This window comes from Bos mutus, chromosome 6 (genome assembly GCF_027580195.1).
Source record: "Bos mutus isolate GX-2022 chromosome 6, NWIPB_WYAK_1.1, whole genome shotgun sequence".
Taxonomy (NCBI): Eukaryota; Metazoa; Chordata; class Mammalia; order Artiodactyla; family Bovidae; genus Bos; species Bos mutus.
The window spans coordinates 60,791,629-60,809,650 of record NC_091622.1 but is presented as its reverse complement, the minus strand read 5'-3'; the positions used below and the strand labels follow the sequence as shown (position 1 = coordinate 60,809,650).

Genomic DNA, 18,022 nt, shown 5'->3' with positions numbered 1-18,022 from the left:
AGTATGAGCAATCCCTCCTACCATTTCCTTAAAAGAACATACTGCCTCTTAGAGCCTTCCTCATCTGAAAAATGGGAATATGTACTTATTGGAGTCACAGTGAAGTTTCAATGAGGAAACACAGAAGATGCTCAATAAATGTTGCTGTCATTTAGTTGCTGAATCGTGTAAGACTCTGTGACCCCATGGACTGTAGCCCACCACCATTCCTCTACATCTAAAAAGTACTAAGTTCCAAACTTCTTACCCTGAGGCTCAAGAAGTTTTACGATATGGTTCCAATATACCTTTAAAATCTCTGCTCTAACCACTCACCACTCAGAATTTCCCTTCCGGTCAAACAGGCCTACATATGTGCCCCTTAAACTGTGTTTATCTTACTGCCTCTGAACTTGTGCTCCTATCGTTTTCCTACCTAAAATGCTTTTCCTTGTTCTCACTGTCTACTGAAAGTCTTTAATCCTTCCAGAACAAATTAAAATATTTTGTGAAACTTTCCTGGGCTCTTCTCTCTTCTGGCTCAATGATCTCTCCCCTCTTGTGGACTACAGTACTGATACAATAAACATGAAATTCATCACAGGTTGACATGTGAATACTACATCCTGCACTACTGTTTCCTTTCTTATTTGCGATGTGTTTCCTTAACTAGGACAGTACCAGGAGAGGGAGACTTTTGTCCTACACAGTTTTAAATTCCTTACGCTTTTAGCACTGTTTTAGATGTGGTCAAGAAAACTCCAGTCTTAATGTCCGAAAAGCAAGCACCTCCTCATCAATCCTAGAACTTAGATTCGCAAAAACATTGCTTGCTTCTAAATTCTAACATAAAGGTTAAATAAGTCTTAAAAGTTACAAATGGTATATTTCACAATACTATTAATAAATAAAACAGATTTAAACTAATCACAAGCTTACCGACAATATGGATTTCTTCGAGAGGAGTATCGAAGAGTAAGGAATCTATAGTATATAAAAGGCTGGAACAAACTTCCTTGACCACTGAAATAAACAAATACAAGGGAAATAAATACACATTATTGATTCATATTTATACTCAACATTTAAAGGCAACTTAACTGGACAATGTGTTTCCATTCATCAAATCATCATAATAATATCCATCATATCTAAGTCCAAGTTATTCATGTAGGTATTGTTAAATTTTTTAAAGCTACTAAACAAATCAGAAAATGTTATATAAATGCTTCAACTGCCACTAATAATTGGTAATCAAGTTTTAAAACTTGAAATATTTAATTAAATATTTAAAATATTTAAAATGAAAAGTAGTTTATTTGGTATAAACAAATAAGAAAATTAATAAAACCATATAGGCTCACTAGTAAATGTGAGAATAGGCTAAACATAGCCTATATTATTTATTTTTCTTGGTTAAAATGACAATCATAATACCCCAAGAGTCATATACATGTTTCTCAAATTCTAAGTCTGGAATCCTTCCCTAGGAAAAACTATTTTAAGATGTTCACTAAAACAACCACAAATAAAACACAGCAAGAACCTAATGGTCTCCAGGCAAGAATACTGGAGTGGATAGCCTTCTCCAGGGGATCTTCTCCACCCAGGGATTGAACCTGGGTCTCCTGCATTGCAGGCAGATTCTTTACCATCTGAACCACCAGGGAAGCCCAGTTGGGTAGCAGGGCTAAGTAAATCATATGTATATTTGATGGATTCAGTATGCAATTACTTAAAATCTTGACTACTGAAAAGTACACAGGAACTCTGAACAAAGCAGGATATAAAGCTATACATATTATTACAACTATATTTTAAAAATCTGGGGTAGAATAAATGCATCAAGATCCTAAATTTGGTTTGATTTTTAGGTTAAATTTTTTTAGCCTCCCCACTCACCCTTGGCAGACCCACACAACTTGTGGGATCTTAGTTCCCTGAGTAGGGATCCAATCCCAGCCCCCTGCAGTAGAAGCACAGAGTCCTAACCACTGGACTGCCAGGCAATTCTCCTTTTCAGCCTCCCTGCACCCCCAGCTGTATTACTTTCATAATAAAAATTTACATGATTACAATTTATAACTAAATATATCTACTTTCTCCAATAAATCATGTGATGAAATTTTAACTCTGTATATTGAAAAATAGAGGCATTACAGAACACATTAAGTAGAAAAGACTATCCAATGAAACACAAATTTTCCATCATCCAAGTTAGTTCCTTAATCAAAGTTATAGCAGTCTCTAATATAGCCTTCCAGAAACTTACATAAACAAGTATATATAATGGCTAACATGCAGCGCTCACTCTGTAATGCACTGAACTGTTAACTCTAGGAAGGAAGTGGTATTATCATTCCTATTTTAAAGATGAAGAACCCTGTGGATGTACCTAGAGTCTGTCATACAGAGGGAACAAGTCAGAAAGAGAAAAATAAATATCATACATGAGCGCATATATATGGAATCTAGAAAAGGTACTGATGAACGTACTTGCAGGGCAGGAGCAGAGATGCAGATGTAGAGAAGGCAGAGAAGGGACGTGTGAACACAGGGTGGGAAGAAGAGGGTAGAATAGATTGAGAGCAGCACTGACATATATGCATCACCATGTGCAAAATAGACAGCTAGTGGGAAGCTTCCGTAGAGCACAGGGAGCTCAGCTCAGTGCTCTGCGATGACCTAGAGGGGTGGGATAGGGGAGCGGGAAGAAGGGTCAAGAGGGAGAGGATACACGGACACATATAACTGATTCACAATGTTGTACAGCAGAAACTAACACAACGTTAAAAAACAAAGATACTCCAAAAAAAAAGGATGAAACAGAACGAAACATATATGCCTTTAAACACACACACCTCAAATATGAATAGGGAATACCCTACACAGTTCTCAACTCATTTTAAATTTATTGTATCTTAGCAATCATCCCCTATCACAACCCACAAATTATCTTATTCTTTCTACAACCTGAAATATTCCATTTTATGCATGTACTAACAAGCTCTCTACTAATGAACAAACCCAAAATGATCATCCTTTTATCTGTCTTTGCACATGTGTGTGTATTATGTAAGATAAACTAATTCACAGACTACATGTCTAAGATAAACTCATAAACTGTTCACTTCTAAATACAGAGTTTTATGCATTATTGCTACAAATTTAACTTAATAACAAGGCCTTCTAATATTAGACTGTGCTTCTACCATGAAAGGTAGCATTTAAGGAATAATGATTTGAAATGTTTAATTTTATAATCTGTGTTATAGTCAAGTGACATACTTGAACCATTAACAGCTTCTCTCATTAGGGAATTGAATAATACTTTATTACTTAGTTTTCCTTTTTAAAAATAACAACATGATTCTTCTATTTAAATATTTTGGTAAATTCTCATTTCCTTTACAATAATCTTAAAAATTAAGATCAATTTGTACGTTTTAAGTGTTTAAATAAAAGACTAAATACCACAACTGACTTAATATACCAACATAGTAAAACTTGGTATGCCAACAAAAAATTCACTACATAATGAGGTTTTTTGTTTAAGTGTGCTTGGCATCTCAGCATTTCACTGTAATTCTCTTCAGCTTACTTAAAAGGAGAACAAACTATCCTGCTTATTAACCTGAATAGACACCAATTATCTCCACATATAGAGTTAGTTTTGGTAGCTACATTTTAACTTTCACTCAGATACATAAAGCAAATCACAGAATCTGGGGATACCCAAGACCAGGCAACCCAAGAAACAGAAAAATGAGCAAGAAAGTAAGAGGGTAAAAGGTTCCTTTCACCAATATGATGAGGATCACAAAAAAAGATGAACTAGCTTCTAGGGTGAAAATTCCAGAGCTGAATAATAGACAAATACAGCTGCATCAAATTCTATACTTAATATTCATGGAACATTACAATTGGAAGGATTTTTGGGTTACTAATTTCAACTACTATTAGTTTTTTAAATGTAGAAAAACAAGGCCCAGAAGGCCTAGTTAACTGTCAAATCAACCAGAATCCAGCTCCCTGACACCCAGTAAGAAGTTTTTCCATTGTACCATTCTAGGACCCTATTTAAATTATATTATCTAGTTTGGAACCCCACAGCTTAACAACATGTGGTGATCCTGGAATTTTCAGAGGAAAATATTATTTACAACAATGGTACAGATGTATTTATGAGGAAATCTAAAAAACTCTCTTACCAGCTTAAAGAAACACTGCTAAGGAAAGAAGTACTGCTGGTATATAAAAACCTCACTAGTTAATCAAGGCAATGAACATTAAAATGAAATATTTCATAGACAAAAATGTTACAAACTAATGAGATTATGGAAAATAGGTAACACAGATCTATTAGAGGGCAATTTGGTACATGGTCTATTAAATATAAAATATACCCAGCTTAGACTCAGTAAAAGTATATATGGATTCACACAAAAGTATAAGCAGACAGGTAAAAAAAATGGTTACTGCAGCAACATATGGAAAAGTAAAAGTCTGAAAACAAACGGCCATTAACAGGGCAATGGGTAATAAAATGCAGCAAAATAATATGATGGAACACTATACAGCCATTAAACAAGACAAACCAGAACTGTGAATGTCAATATAAACAGGTCACAAAAACATACTGTATGAGTGAAAAAAGCAAGATGCACACCACTGATGCTTGTGATGTATAATAAAAACTAAACAAAGCCCCACACCCATAAAATAATAAGATACATTTCCTACCTATCTGTGTAAGTACTTTAAAATAACTACATATATGTACTCATATCAAATTCCTTAGCTCTGGGAAGGAGAGGACAGAATTGCAACTAGCATTCACAGTTAAATGATATTTTAGTTTATTATCTGTAATGTCCTATTACCTGAGAAACTGAAAATTGAGAAAGCAATAATCTGGGGAGAAATGTAGTTTTATTTAGCTTTTTTCCTTTACATATTTTTACATTTTTTAAAATTTATTTTTTAATTGGAGTATAACTGCTTAACAATGCTGTGTTAAGTTTCTGCTGTACAACAACATGAATCAGCCTTGCCCTCTTGAGAGAAACGTAGTTTTATAACTTAAATGCAAGAATACAGATACTGAGGTCAATACTATCCTAATGCTCTATTTTCAAAAGGAAGGTTTTCTTTACTTACACATTCTTCTCATAACTAACAAACAAAATAAGGAGGTGGCAGTAGGCAACTATCAATACCAACCTTAACTTTTCAGATTTTTCTCCAGTATGGGAAAAATAATCTCAGTAATGTGACAATGGACTAAATTAGCCTTTCTAAGACTCTTTCAAAAGTAGTTATTTGGAAGATAATTTTAAAATGTTAAATAACTCATAAGGAACAATGAAGAAGACAGATTCCTAGTTTCCTACAGTCGACCACAGTAGCAGTGCTATCGCAGTAGCTCTGCACTGTCACATGAGAAGGTGACTGCTAAGATCCATCGAGCTCTACATATCAGGGTTTACTTCAACAGATTTAAGCAGCGTAAAGTTTGAGTTGATACATTTATTATATTCATTTAGACATCAGCCTCCTAAAATAAATATATTTTTATTCTTACCTGAAAAGCATAAAAACTGTAGCAGGCATCAAGAATATTTCATTACAAGCAATGAACTTCAGAATATTCTGTTGATTAGCGCTTAATTTATCCAAGAGAGATCTCAGCAGAGGTAAACTATTTGAACCCTTTGCCTTAAAACATAAGAAAACAAATATTAGAAGTCATGAAAGCATTTTTGATCACTCAATTATTTTCTTTCCTTATATGAATGGCATATCTAACATGCAATATAATCAAAAGACAATTACTTGAAAATGATGATATAAAAATTTACAAACTATACATTTAGGGACAAAAGTTAACAGATTTTCCTGCTTTACTGTATTTTCTACATTTGAAGGATTAAATAAGAGAACTTTAATAAAGGCCCTTTTCATTCACTGATGCTTTGTTTTCCTTAAGAAAGATTAGATTATTCCACTAAAAGTGGTGGTGATTTCTCTCAACCATAACAAAATCTGGCTATGCAGAAATACAAAGTATCTGAGATTTCTTAGTTAATTAAAGAGAGAAATCACAAAGTTCAGTTACTGCTGTAACCCAAGAACTATGGTGATAAAGAAAAAGGCCAACACAAGGCAAATTTTTGGATACTTTAATTTAAACTTCCATGCATACGCAGTCAATCTGCCTGGCACACGGAGGTTATTAGGCTAAATGTTCCAACTCAGGAATAAGAAAATGTTTCAGAAAAGCAGCAGTTTTGAACATCAGTGTAAAGAAATTCAGTACACTCTACTCATCTACTATGTTAAAATCACTGACAGAACAAGAGACTTCTGACAACTTATCAAATATATTTCAAACTTCAGACACTCCTCCAGGAATTGGACAGTGATTTTAAATATAATCCATTATGACAAAATGTACTATTTTATTGAAACAATAAAAAATTCCAAAATTTTCAAATCACTAATTTACAGCAAGTCTGTAAGGAACATAGGAACTTTCTGAGACACATGCCCAAATGTCTTAGAACTCAAATTTGTGTCAACTACCTGTAAATTCGGGAGTCAAAAGACAAGGCCAACATTGTTTTACTTACATCAAGGATCTTTTTTGTGTATGTGGCAGCATGAAGCAAAGAAAATAACAAGACTGGGAAAATACTCACTGAAGAAAATAATTAAGGAAAACATTACAAATTCATCAAGTACTTTGCACAACAGGGTATGTATTATGTTCAAGTATACATCTGCTAAAATGAGTTCAGTGATGGCTTCTGTTTTACTGATACTTTATAAAATGAAATTTTTTTTTTAATCTGTAAACAAAGTCAAAGTTTTTTTTAAACCCACAGTTCTTTTTATGAATAATGAAATAGTTTTTTCACCTATTTCTAGTATATAACATATTGTGAACATTTGCTAAATTAAATTAAAATCTAGGCCACCTCAAAGTGATAAGTAATACGGCTTTTAACGCCACAATGGTCATTCTGGACGGAATACCTTAGCCATCCAATACCAACACAGTCTCTGTACTGCTTTCACCAACTTAAGAAAGAGTACAGGGTAATGGTTTAAAAAGTAGTTCCCAAATTGTCCTCAACTATAGATGTTTAATTCATTTTTCCTACAAGGACTTCATTATTTTCAGATACTGTTCCAATCAAGCTTTTATAGTCAAGCTTTCATGGTTAAGGTATTCTCAATCTGCACAAATAAAAAAGACATTGTATACCTGGTTTGTATATATACTCAATTGAGAGTTTCATCAGTTTTAATAATAGACATGAACAAAGAATCCTTATTTTAAGTTTCATTATTTGGCTTTTTGTGATAGATAATATATACAATTTTCTTTTAGCTTTAAAAAAAAAATGGAAATTGCTCAAAATACTCTATTTACCCCAACTTCTGCTAGGTTGATAACAAAAAACCCCCACTTGTCCAAGTTATTTCCATGAAATGATAATAGACTGTTAATCATAAATGGCAAAAACACTTGTCCTCAAAACAGTAGCAATTTATCAAAAATAATCCATGATATTTTTCTACACCAACTGAAAGCTTGGTGTGAGGGAAATGATGCCCACTATGACACAATCTGAGTATCAAATTCATTATAACCACAACTCATCATTTAGGACCCAAAGGTTCCAAAGTTCCCACTGGCAAGTAAAACACTGACCCACAGCCAAGTGTTGTAAGAATTCTAACTCTCTAACATAAAAGTTCTCCGATTAATACCCTGACCAAACCTTCCCTGTCACTTCTGAGAACTAAATAAAACGCCAATTTATGAGAAGAGATCACACATACATAAAAATAGCTTTACACTTTTAACAGAATCCTGAATTCAGAGTCAAGATATCTGGGTCTCATTCTTGGCTCTGACACTAACTTCAGTTCCCTAGGCCAAGTTCCATCTTCTGTTGTACAAATTTGCAGTGATCAAAGCCAGGGGTTTCTAATAAGTCCTATCTCTAACATTCTATAGTTCATAAATCCTTGATAAGATACTCATAATTTTAGCATTCATTGTTAAACTATTTAGAAAATTCAAGGGACAAAGAGTGCATAACAGAAATAGGACAATATATCACCTTTCTAAGAGCAAAGATCAGAACGTGACTTTGGGCTCACTTTTACTAATGTAATACCTAACTACTTTAGGAATCAGATTAGTATTTCTTGCCAATTAATAGCTTATGTTATTCCCACTACATACTCCCCTCCCAATAAGAATTAAAGAACATTAAATCCTTAATCTTCAACATTCCCTAGAGAGGGCACAGCAAATAAATGGACAGAAAAGGCAGAGAGGTTGTCTTCACTGTTATGAGTCATTTGGCAGCATCTCAGGATTCACTCAATAGAACTGTCCCAGAGGTCATAATTGATGTGTTCAATTTGCTCTACATTAGTATCTAGAAAACAGTTTCTAGCATTTCTATTTTTCTCTTCAAGGAAATTTTAAGCTCCTAAGGGCAGAAACAAGAATCTCTATATAATTTCCCATTATAATATCTCAGAAAAGCAAGAATTTCAATATTGCTGATTGTAAAGAACCTCAATGAATGTGGCTGATAAAAACAGGTCAATCCAATGATATGTCAACAAACGTGCTTATCGCTTACAGCTGCAGGACAAGGATTATCTAGCAAGTTTTACCTACACTACTATTTACTTGCCAATGTGCTATCAGGCAGGTTATTTTAAACTCCTTGAGCCTCAGTATACTATCAATAATACAATGCTCATAATAATTTTCTTTAGAATGTTGCAAGGATTAAATACGTCAAGTTTATATACACTGGCAAAATAGGTGCTCAAAAAAATTTTCCTTCCATTCTCTTTTCCTTAAGACTTGTGTTAGAGACATATTTTATTGTGCTTTCCATTATGTACAGTTGTATCATAAATATTCAAGAACACTTAAGAGCAGCACTTCCTAAAGTACAGAATATCTTCCTGAGGGATGATTCAAGGGGAGCTGGGTAGATGGGTGGACAACTGATTCAAATGATTAAGTTTAGGAAAGACTGGTAACTCAGTCTCACAATGCACATTACCGTATCAAAGGTCCCACAGTAAAGAATCTGTTTAGCAATGTTAAACCTATTGCTTCCCAAACATCAAACTGCAGAATGTCTTCCCCTCCATTTAAAAAATACCTATTATCCCACAACATATTTCTGAACTGTATAAACATACAAATTCCAAAAATCCATGAGTCTGTCCTTATTTTCTTCTTTGTGCTGTGCTGTGCTTAGTGGCTCAGTTGTGTCTGACTCTTTTTGACCCCATGGACTACAGCCTGCTAGGCTCCTCTGTCCATGGGGATTCTCCAGGCAAGAATACTGGAGTGGGTTGCTATGTCATCCTCCAGGGGATCTCCCCAACCCAGGGATCAAACTCAGGTCCCCTGCATTACAGGCTAATTCCTTACCATCTGAGCCACCAGGGAAGCCCAAGAATACTGGAGTGGGTAGCCTGTCCCTTCTCCAGAGGATCTTTCCAACCCAGGAATTGAACCAGCATCTCCTGCATTGCTGGCTTCCCTGGTAGCTCAGATGGTAAAGTGTTTGCCTACAATGCGGGAGACTCGGATTCAAACCCTGGGTTGGGAAGATCTCCTGGAGAAGGAAATGGCAACCCACTCCAGTACTCTTGCCTGGAAAGTCCCATGGACTGAGGAGCCTGGGGACTCCTCAGTCCATGGGGTCGCAAAGAGTCGGACACAACTGAGTGACTTCACTTCTTCACTTCACTCCTGCATTGCAGGCTATTCAAAGCAAATACTAATTTCTTTTTACTTTATTAATTACCTCATTCTCAGCTTAAATATGTTACTTCTTGATTAATTTCCTTTTGTTTCTAGCTTACTGAAAGTTAAAAGATAGAGCTAAGAATTTCTCTTTTCTTAAAGCAAGACATCTGGGTATCTTCCCAAAGAAAGTGTGAATTAAATGAAATAAACTTACATATTAAAATGTAACTTCTCCATGGGCTTGTGCTTTGAATCTGAAATTTGCAATATCCATTGCTAACAGAGAAGTTTATAAGATCAAATATTGAAGTTCAAAATTCCCAATCACCTTTTCAAAATTTGGACTTCACATTTTAGAGTCAAGACACTCTTACACTTCACGTTATCTTCTTTCAAAAGAAGTACCAACAAACCAACCAACCCAGGCTTCATGGAACACCCTTATTGCTGAATCCTTCCAGTAGCAAAAAAATAATCAAAAGTGATCTCCCTACATTCAGCAGGCAATTTCACTGTCAAAACGGTAAAAAAGGATACTTGTAACAGGGTAGGAATTGACAAAGATGAGTGAATACAACAGGTAGTGGCAGCTGTCCTCTAACAAAGCCTGGGCCAGGAACGCTCTGCTTAACTGGAAGTGTGGTAGTCTTTGGTGCAGCCTCAGAGCACTAGTTAGAGCATTTGCCAGCAAAGCACGTTGGTAAAAGCTTGCTGCTTCATGCAACCTGCAAATTACAGTGGAGAGATCATCAGGAGACGTAAACAGCTACCATACCTCTTCCTCCTTTGTGAATTGCATCATAATTGCACAACACCTAATACCTAAATCTATTACTTCAGAATAGAAAAAAAAATTATGTGACTTTACTGAAGCTTTTTAGAAGCATCATTTTATATACATACCCAACTGAACGTTTATTTCTATTGAAGTATAACTGATGTACAATATCCAACTGAATTTTCTAAAGCAGCCATTCTTCCTCTTAAACACTCAAAAAGGCGAAAAAACATGAACTCATCCCCACATTCATTTTCTCTCAGATTTTCAATGTGATGTTACTTTCACAAAGCACGTAATATAAAATATACCCCCAGTTGGTACTATTACTAGAATATTAGTACCTTTAAGGATGAGACGTGTTTTATTGTTTATCAAACCCCTGGCTGTTTGACAAAGTGTGACATCTAAAAAGGTACTCCAGAAAAAAATGACTGAACAAGTGAATACCAACAGCAGAAACATGTATAATACATACCCAAGAAGAGGCAGAACAAACAAAGCAGAGCAGTAAACTGTGAATAAGCGAGAAAGCCACATTGCTGTGTCCAGTTTATTGGCCATCATGAATTGCTGAATTTAAAAAGAAAAATACTGTAGTTAAATTAAGCTTGCAGATTATGTTTTAAAGGATGACTATTTTGCAATTTTATTCCTATTCAAAATGTCTCAACGCTCCTGTAGCAACTGGTTTTTTTAGGTATAACTCTTAGGGCAATTGTTTCTTCATCAGTGAGTTTCTTTCTTCTCCTGAAAGCTCCCTGACAAGTCTTTCACAGATTTCTGTGGCCCTAAACATCCACATACCACTTTCTTCACCACTTTTTCCTCATTCTTTTCTTTTGCTGCATTTTGCTAAAAGATATGTCCATCACACTAAATTCAATAACTTAAAATTAATTTTCTCAAACTATTTCATATTCAAATTCTAAAGTGGCTTTTACATTTTTTAAAAGAATCTACATAAACAATTTTTACATCAAGACCCAAGATAAACATGTGAGTATATAAATTTCACAAAAACAATACTTACTTTTACTATGTGTGATAGATTCTGCTATTCTGTATTCTATTTAATGTTTTAGAAACAATGTTTACATAAAAAGGATTTCAAACCTAACAGGTTTTAACCTGGAGTCTCAAACACTGCTGGAAGCAATCTAACTTTAATTCTCTTTCGAAAGTAGAGAAAAGTTTAAAAAACTCTGGGGAAAAAAACGCAAGCCTATTTTAAAATTCAAGGATGTTTTTAATTTTACTGCAGGCTTTCTAACAGTATGCAGGTAATTTCAGACACATGCCTCTGAGTTTATTCTATCCAAACCTACTACATGTTACTCTTGTAAATTTAAATGTTCACCAGTAAGTCAAGAGGAAGGATGAATCCAGCTTACAGTGCTCAGTTTCTCTACAAATATTCAGACTGTACACGACTGTCTGAAATTTAATTTTAGAACATTTTCTTTAAAATCTGTTTAGGGTATTCATTTTGTGATAAATCATTGAATTTTGCATTTTACCTCGTACACTTTTATGCATGTGCATTTAATTACACAGTTTAAAAAAGATCTAAGAAAATGTATTGGTTTACACTTTTAAGAGTGAACTGACTGACCATGACAAATAATTCAGGCAAAAAATATCAAAGGATCTTTGGGTGAAAAAAAATATTGAGGTGAAAAATTATTCACATAATCTTAAAGTATCATGACACAGAATACTCTTTATTCACAAAGAGAGTAAGTTATCTTTACCATAGAGAATCTGGTGGACACCACCAAAGCCAAATGACCAAACTCCAGTGACGGGATAAATCAACATAAGATGCTTCCTGATATATATAAAATGCCCTGAGAAGAACAAAATCTCTCTTATTTAATATTCCTACCAAACATTTAACCTGAATCTAGTCGGGGGGGCGGGGGAACGACAAAAAATTAGATAATTTCAATTTAAGGAGCATTCTGCAAAACAACAGGTGTGGACTCTGGTAAGACAAAAATGGGAAGACCAAGGGAATTATTTCAGACTGAAAGGGACCAAAGGCCAGTAAACACACTGCAAGTTTTTTTATTGAGTTTGGACAAGAAGGAAGCAATTTAAAGGACAATTAAGGAAATTTAAATATGAATTGTATATTAGGTAGTAACAAGTAGCAACGTTACATTTGCAAAATGAACTACAAAAATTTTTAGGTAACTGCATTGTGGTCTGTACAAAAATATTCTACATAAGTACTACATTATGGGTAAATTATAATGACGCATGTAACTCTGAAATGGTTCAGCAAAATAAAAAAGGTGTGCACTGAGAGAGATGCTGCACATTTTTAAAATAAGTGATTGGCTCAATTCACATGCTTAGTGTTTAAGTACAATTATGCTTCTGGTACAAAAAAAAAAAAAAGACAGTAAGCAGCAGATACGCATCCTAAAAATAAAAGTTTACATAAGCTTAATATTTCTCTTCGTAAAATGAAGAAGGAGGAAAAGAGAAAAAAAACCGCTCTCCTTCTATTGCTTAAAAAGCGGCAGACCTGTTCTCTGCCAGCCCCCAAGTGCGGAATGAGGCATGTGTCACAGCACAATCTCAGGTCGCACCTTCAACCGTGCGACCGAAGGGTGGGAAAAGACGAGAAGACCCTCTGTCCTAGGCATTCAGGTGGGCATACAAGTGAGGGCCACTGCTGGAGGCCCGCCTGTTGTCGCTGCCGAATCAGAAACTTTAGCTCCGTCTAACGTCTTGGCTCACGATCGGCTCTCTCCCCACCCCCACCCCAATCACTAATCCCAGTCCCGAAAGCAAAGAGCCGGTGGAACGCCTGGGACCCGACTTTCAACACTCCCAGGTCCTTCCTAACTTGCAAATCAAGCCAAACGATCCTGTCCGCTTACTTACCACTGCGCCCGCCCCTTGGGGGCCGTTGGGGGCCGTATCCGCCATGGGGGCGCTCACACTAGCGTCTGAGACGCTGCAATCGGGAAGGGAAAAAAGAAGGAAGGTCAGCGCCGGGGCCGCAACTCCGGGAACCGGCTTCCCTGTTCTCTGCGAGAGCTTCCGAACCTTCACAGAACAAAAGGTCTCGCCGCTTCAGTGTAGCGGACTGTCCCAAGGGCACCCGCAACGGCCGGAAAATACCCGCCTGGCACGGCCAAGAGCAAAGATGCGTTTCCAGAAAGACCGAGACGAAGGCGGAGCTTCGGAACAGGACCGACCTAACGCCACCGGCTCCAGCTTATTGCCGAACCCGGAAGTGCTTGCTTTGCTTCCGTGGGGAAGAGGCGGTGACGTAGAGGGGAAAGCGGAGCGGTGCCCTGAGGCATGACGGGAAGTGTCGTTTTTCTTGTATTGGCTTCCCATTTCGTACACGCCCATTGCTCTGTAAGCTAAGAAGCCCGGCCGCCGAAGCAGCTTTTGCCTCATCGTCCTCTCAGAGCTGGTCCACTCTACCTGTGGCCAAACCACAAAGGCTCTCTACTCCCTGATACAGAAGCCTCGGAAATGTTTTCTTTGCCATTTTCTTTCAGAAGCCCACGAAGCTCTTTGATGCTGCCTCTAAAATTAGTTATTTCAACAAGCACTAAATGAGAGCTGCTATGTGACAAGCTCCGTACTTGGCAAGGAATATTTCAAGATGGTTATGACACAGACTGCGGGAGAGATAGGAGAAACGGCAGTCATAGCCCAGTGCTTCTGTAATGCGTGCAGAGGCGGAGTTAATCACAGGCGGCACACAGCAGGGGGCCTGAATCAGAGGGGTCCCGGAAGCGTTCCTAGAAAACCTAATTCTGGCGCAAAGTTTTGAAGTACAAGGAGAAGTTGGCTAAATGGGGAAGGGGAATGCAGACAGCAACAGCAAGTGCATGAAGCAACTGGACAGTTGAGTATAACCACAAAGATCACTCTGGAAACAGGAGAAGGGGATGATCAGAGGGGCAAACCCATAAGCCCACCAGGGGCAGGCTTCCCTGGTGGTCCAGTGGTTAGGAGTCCTTCTTGCAATGCAGGGGACACAGGTTTGATCCCTGACGTGAGAAGATCCCAGGAACAAGTGGGCAACTAAGCTTGTGCACTATAACCACCGAGCCGGAATGCAGGAAGGACTGAGGGCCTCCTGCCCTAAAACCTGTGCTCCTCACAAGAGAAGCACGTGAATTGCGGCTACAGAGTAGGCCCCCTCACCACAACTAGAGAAAGCCAGTACCACCAGCAGCAATGAAGACTCAGCACAGCCAAACATAAATAAATAAAACGTTTAAAACACCAGGGACTTGCGGACTTCCCTGGTGGTCCAGTGGCCAAGACTGAGCTCCAAGTGCAGGAGGCCCAAGTTCAATCCCTGGTAGGACAGCTAGATCCCACAGGTCACAGTTAATAGTTCTCATGCCACAAATAAAGATCCTGCATGCCTCAAATAAAACCCAGCACAGCCAAATACATAAACACAAATAAAAATTTAAAAAAATCCAGGGGCTTTATAGGGAGGCCATTGCATATACAAGGGGAAAAGTGATGGGATTCTGAACCAAAGGAGTGTTGTGGGGGAAGAGAAGAGGAAAGATGACTTGGAGAGGCCATTCAAGATTGGTGGCTGACTGGGTATGAGTAGGCTGGAGAGGGAAGGTCATCTTCCAAGACCTAGAGAAGAGCTGTAGAGAAGGAAGACTTAGAAGATCTGGAGACTGAGAATAAAAACCTGAGGTTTTTGAAAGGAGGAAGCTGACTAGAGATACATAGGCAGCTGGTACCACGCTTGAAAAGCATGACTCTTTTTTTCCTGGCTTGTGGAATCTTAGTTCCCTCCATTGCCAGGCCTGCTGCTCAGCTGTGTCCAACTCTTTGCCACCCGTTGGAGTGTGGCCTGCTAGGCTCCTCTGTCCATGGGATTCTCCAGGCAAGAATACTGGAGTAGTTTGCCATTTCCTACTGTAGGGGATCTTCCCAACCCAAAGATCAAACCTAAGTCTCTAGTGTCTCCTGCACTGGCAAGCAGATTCTTTACCACTGTAGCCAACTGGGAAGTCCTTAGTTCCCCGACCAGGGATCAAATCCATGTCGGTGGTAGTGAAAGCTCGGAGTTCTAACCACTGGACAGCCAGGGAAGTCCCAATATATTCCTATTCTATTGGATAATTTATTTGATTCTCTTTTGTATTATAACCTGATAAATTTATATTCTTATCAAAGGTCTTACATTTCAGAAAGGAAACATGAGAAAGTGGAAAGTAGAAGAAGGTAGAGGACTTTCAGTGAATAGCCTTATACACTGTATTTATAATTTATTTATTTATTTTTAAACGTTATTGGTTTTTTTGGCCCCATCTGGTGGCATGTGGGATCTTAGTTTTCTGACCAGGGCTCAAACTGGGAGCCCCCTGCAGTGAAAGCACAGATTGTTAACCATTGGACTGCCAGGGAAATCCCTGTATTTATGATTATAAAAAAATACTCAATTAAAAATAAATACATTAAAAAATGGCCATAAAATAATATTAATGTGAAGTTAGTCCACTAATGGACTAATGTCCACTAATAATAGAAAGGCCCATCAGTGAATGTTAAAACCATTGAGAGAAATGTTGATGGCACAATATTGACACAATTCTAAAGTGTCACTTCAGAGATTTGTAGTTAAAAAAATGAATTTTTTCCGTGGAGAAACATGTCAATTAAACCTTAATCAAGAGATCAAATTTAGCACCATAAATACACTGGGTTATCCTGACGCTGTCTCCTGATGTGACATAATATTTACAATATTCCCTAAAGAAATTCTTGGCAGAATATTTACTCCAAATTCAATCCTGCCCATCTAGACCTAACCTCCAGGCTACAGAAAATGTAAAGAGACAGATTAACAACTTAAACAACAGCATGAGACAAAAATCAAAATGCGATTTTGATTTCTACAAAATAACTGGCTGGGATCCTTCAAAAAAGAAGTCTCACTACAAAAGGTGAAAGAGTTATTCCAAATTAAAAGCATGTACAGAGTCCCAGCAGGGGTTCCCAGGTGGCTCTAGTGGTAAAGAATCTGCCTGCCAATGCAAGAGATGCAAGAGACACAGGTTTGATCCCTGGGTGGGGAAGATGCCCGGAGTAGGAAATGGCAACCCACTCCAGTATTCTTGCCTGGAAAATTCCATGGACAGAACATCCCGGGGGCCTGCAGTGCACAGGGTCACAGAGTCAGATATGACTGAGCACACTTGATGTATGCACACATGCACAATCATAATAGCCAAGTGCACGGTTTGATTGTCTAGATTCTAGGCTGGGAGAGAGCAATAAAAGAAATTTGGGGACAATTATAAATTATAGACACTCAATTACAGAGTGAATATTGGAAGACATTATGTGACTTGTTAATTTTTTTTTGAGGGATATGTGATTTAGAGGTAGTTTCAGGATGTCTGCAACTTATATTCAAAAGTGTCAGCAAAAAAAAAAAAAACTAAGTAGATGGATGGACAGATAGAACAAAAGCAAATGCAACAAAGTGTTAATAATTGTTCCATCAAGATGGAAGAGTATTGTATTATTCTCTGATTTCATCTGCATTAAAATTTTCCACATTAAAAAGCTTAGAAGAAAATAAAAGGAAATTTGTTACAGCAATGTAATGCCTTCTGAGTTTTAGTATGCCCAAAATTATACGGTAATTTATTATCAGGTATCATATATCATATTAAATCAACTGACAACTCTGTTTTTTCAGTGGTATTGAATGTGAACAGCAGCAGGATATGTCACTTTGGCATAAGGGTTATTTTAAGCTGAAGGCAATTGAGAAGCAGCAATTGAGAATCTGTTCTCCCCTCCATTTACCTAAAAACAGAACATAAATTTGTGAAATTCTTCCTCCTCCTCTCTCTACCAAGAAGGACGAAAGTTACCCGAATCAGCGCAGACATGGCACCAAAGCAATCTATGTAACAAACTTTACTAGCTAGCCCTCATTTTCCATTAATTCCTCTATATAGTTGCCTTCCCACAATTTGCCACTCTAGAAACTCAAAAGTCCTCTTCCTTTGTCTTGTCACTTTTTGTTAAGATGCTGAATACGCCAGAGTTTTAACCACCCGCTTTGAGTTACTCCCACGTGTATGAATCATGCATGTTATAAACTTCCCATGTTAATAAACTTTGATTTTCTCTTGTTACTCTTTTCTGTCAGTCTGATTTATAGGACTGCAGCCAATGAAACTAAGAAGGGTTAAGGGAAAACTTTTTTCCTCCCATACAAAAGTCACTGAGATTGCAAAAGGATTTGTTTACATGGTTATTGAGTGAAATTTTTTCCTAACATCTAGCCTGGTATTTTAAATTGTCTCTTTGTTTAGTGCCCTGGAAAATTTGACAGCTACTAAGACTCAGAAGATTGAGTGAGATGCCTTTCTTACAGAAAGAAAAAGAGGTTGGAAAAGAACTAGTGTGACATGTTCTCAGAAAGATAACTTTTA

The 18,022-nt window shown here is 37.2% G+C and overlaps 1 protein-coding gene across 2 annotated transcripts in view; it reads right to left on the bottom strand.

The window, feature by feature from the left end:
- Window positions 1-13,813, bottom strand: part of TMEM33 (transmembrane protein 33) — a 40,075-nt gene extending 26,262 nt beyond the window's left edge. The window contains exons 1-6 of one of the 2 annotated variants that reach the window (XM_070372335.1): window positions 13,458-13,813; window positions 11,038-11,132; window positions 10,319-10,506; window positions 6,612-6,679; window positions 5,564-5,697; window positions 919-1,002 (exon numbers count right to left, since the gene is read on the bottom strand). In XM_070372335.1, coding sequence (XP_070228436.1) covers window positions 919-1,002; window positions 5,564-5,697; window positions 6,612-6,679; window positions 10,319-10,506; window positions 11,038-11,132; window positions 13,458-13,502 — 614 coding nt within the window. In that variant the 5' untranslated portion in view covers window positions 13,503-13,813. The remainder of the gene's footprint in view (window positions 1-918; window positions 1,003-5,563; window positions 5,698-6,611; window positions 6,680-10,318; window positions 10,507-11,037; window positions 11,133-13,457) is intronic. The other variant, XM_005910662.3, reaches the window with a different exon arrangement.
- Between the last annotated feature and the right edge of the window lie 4,209 nt (window positions 13,814-18,022).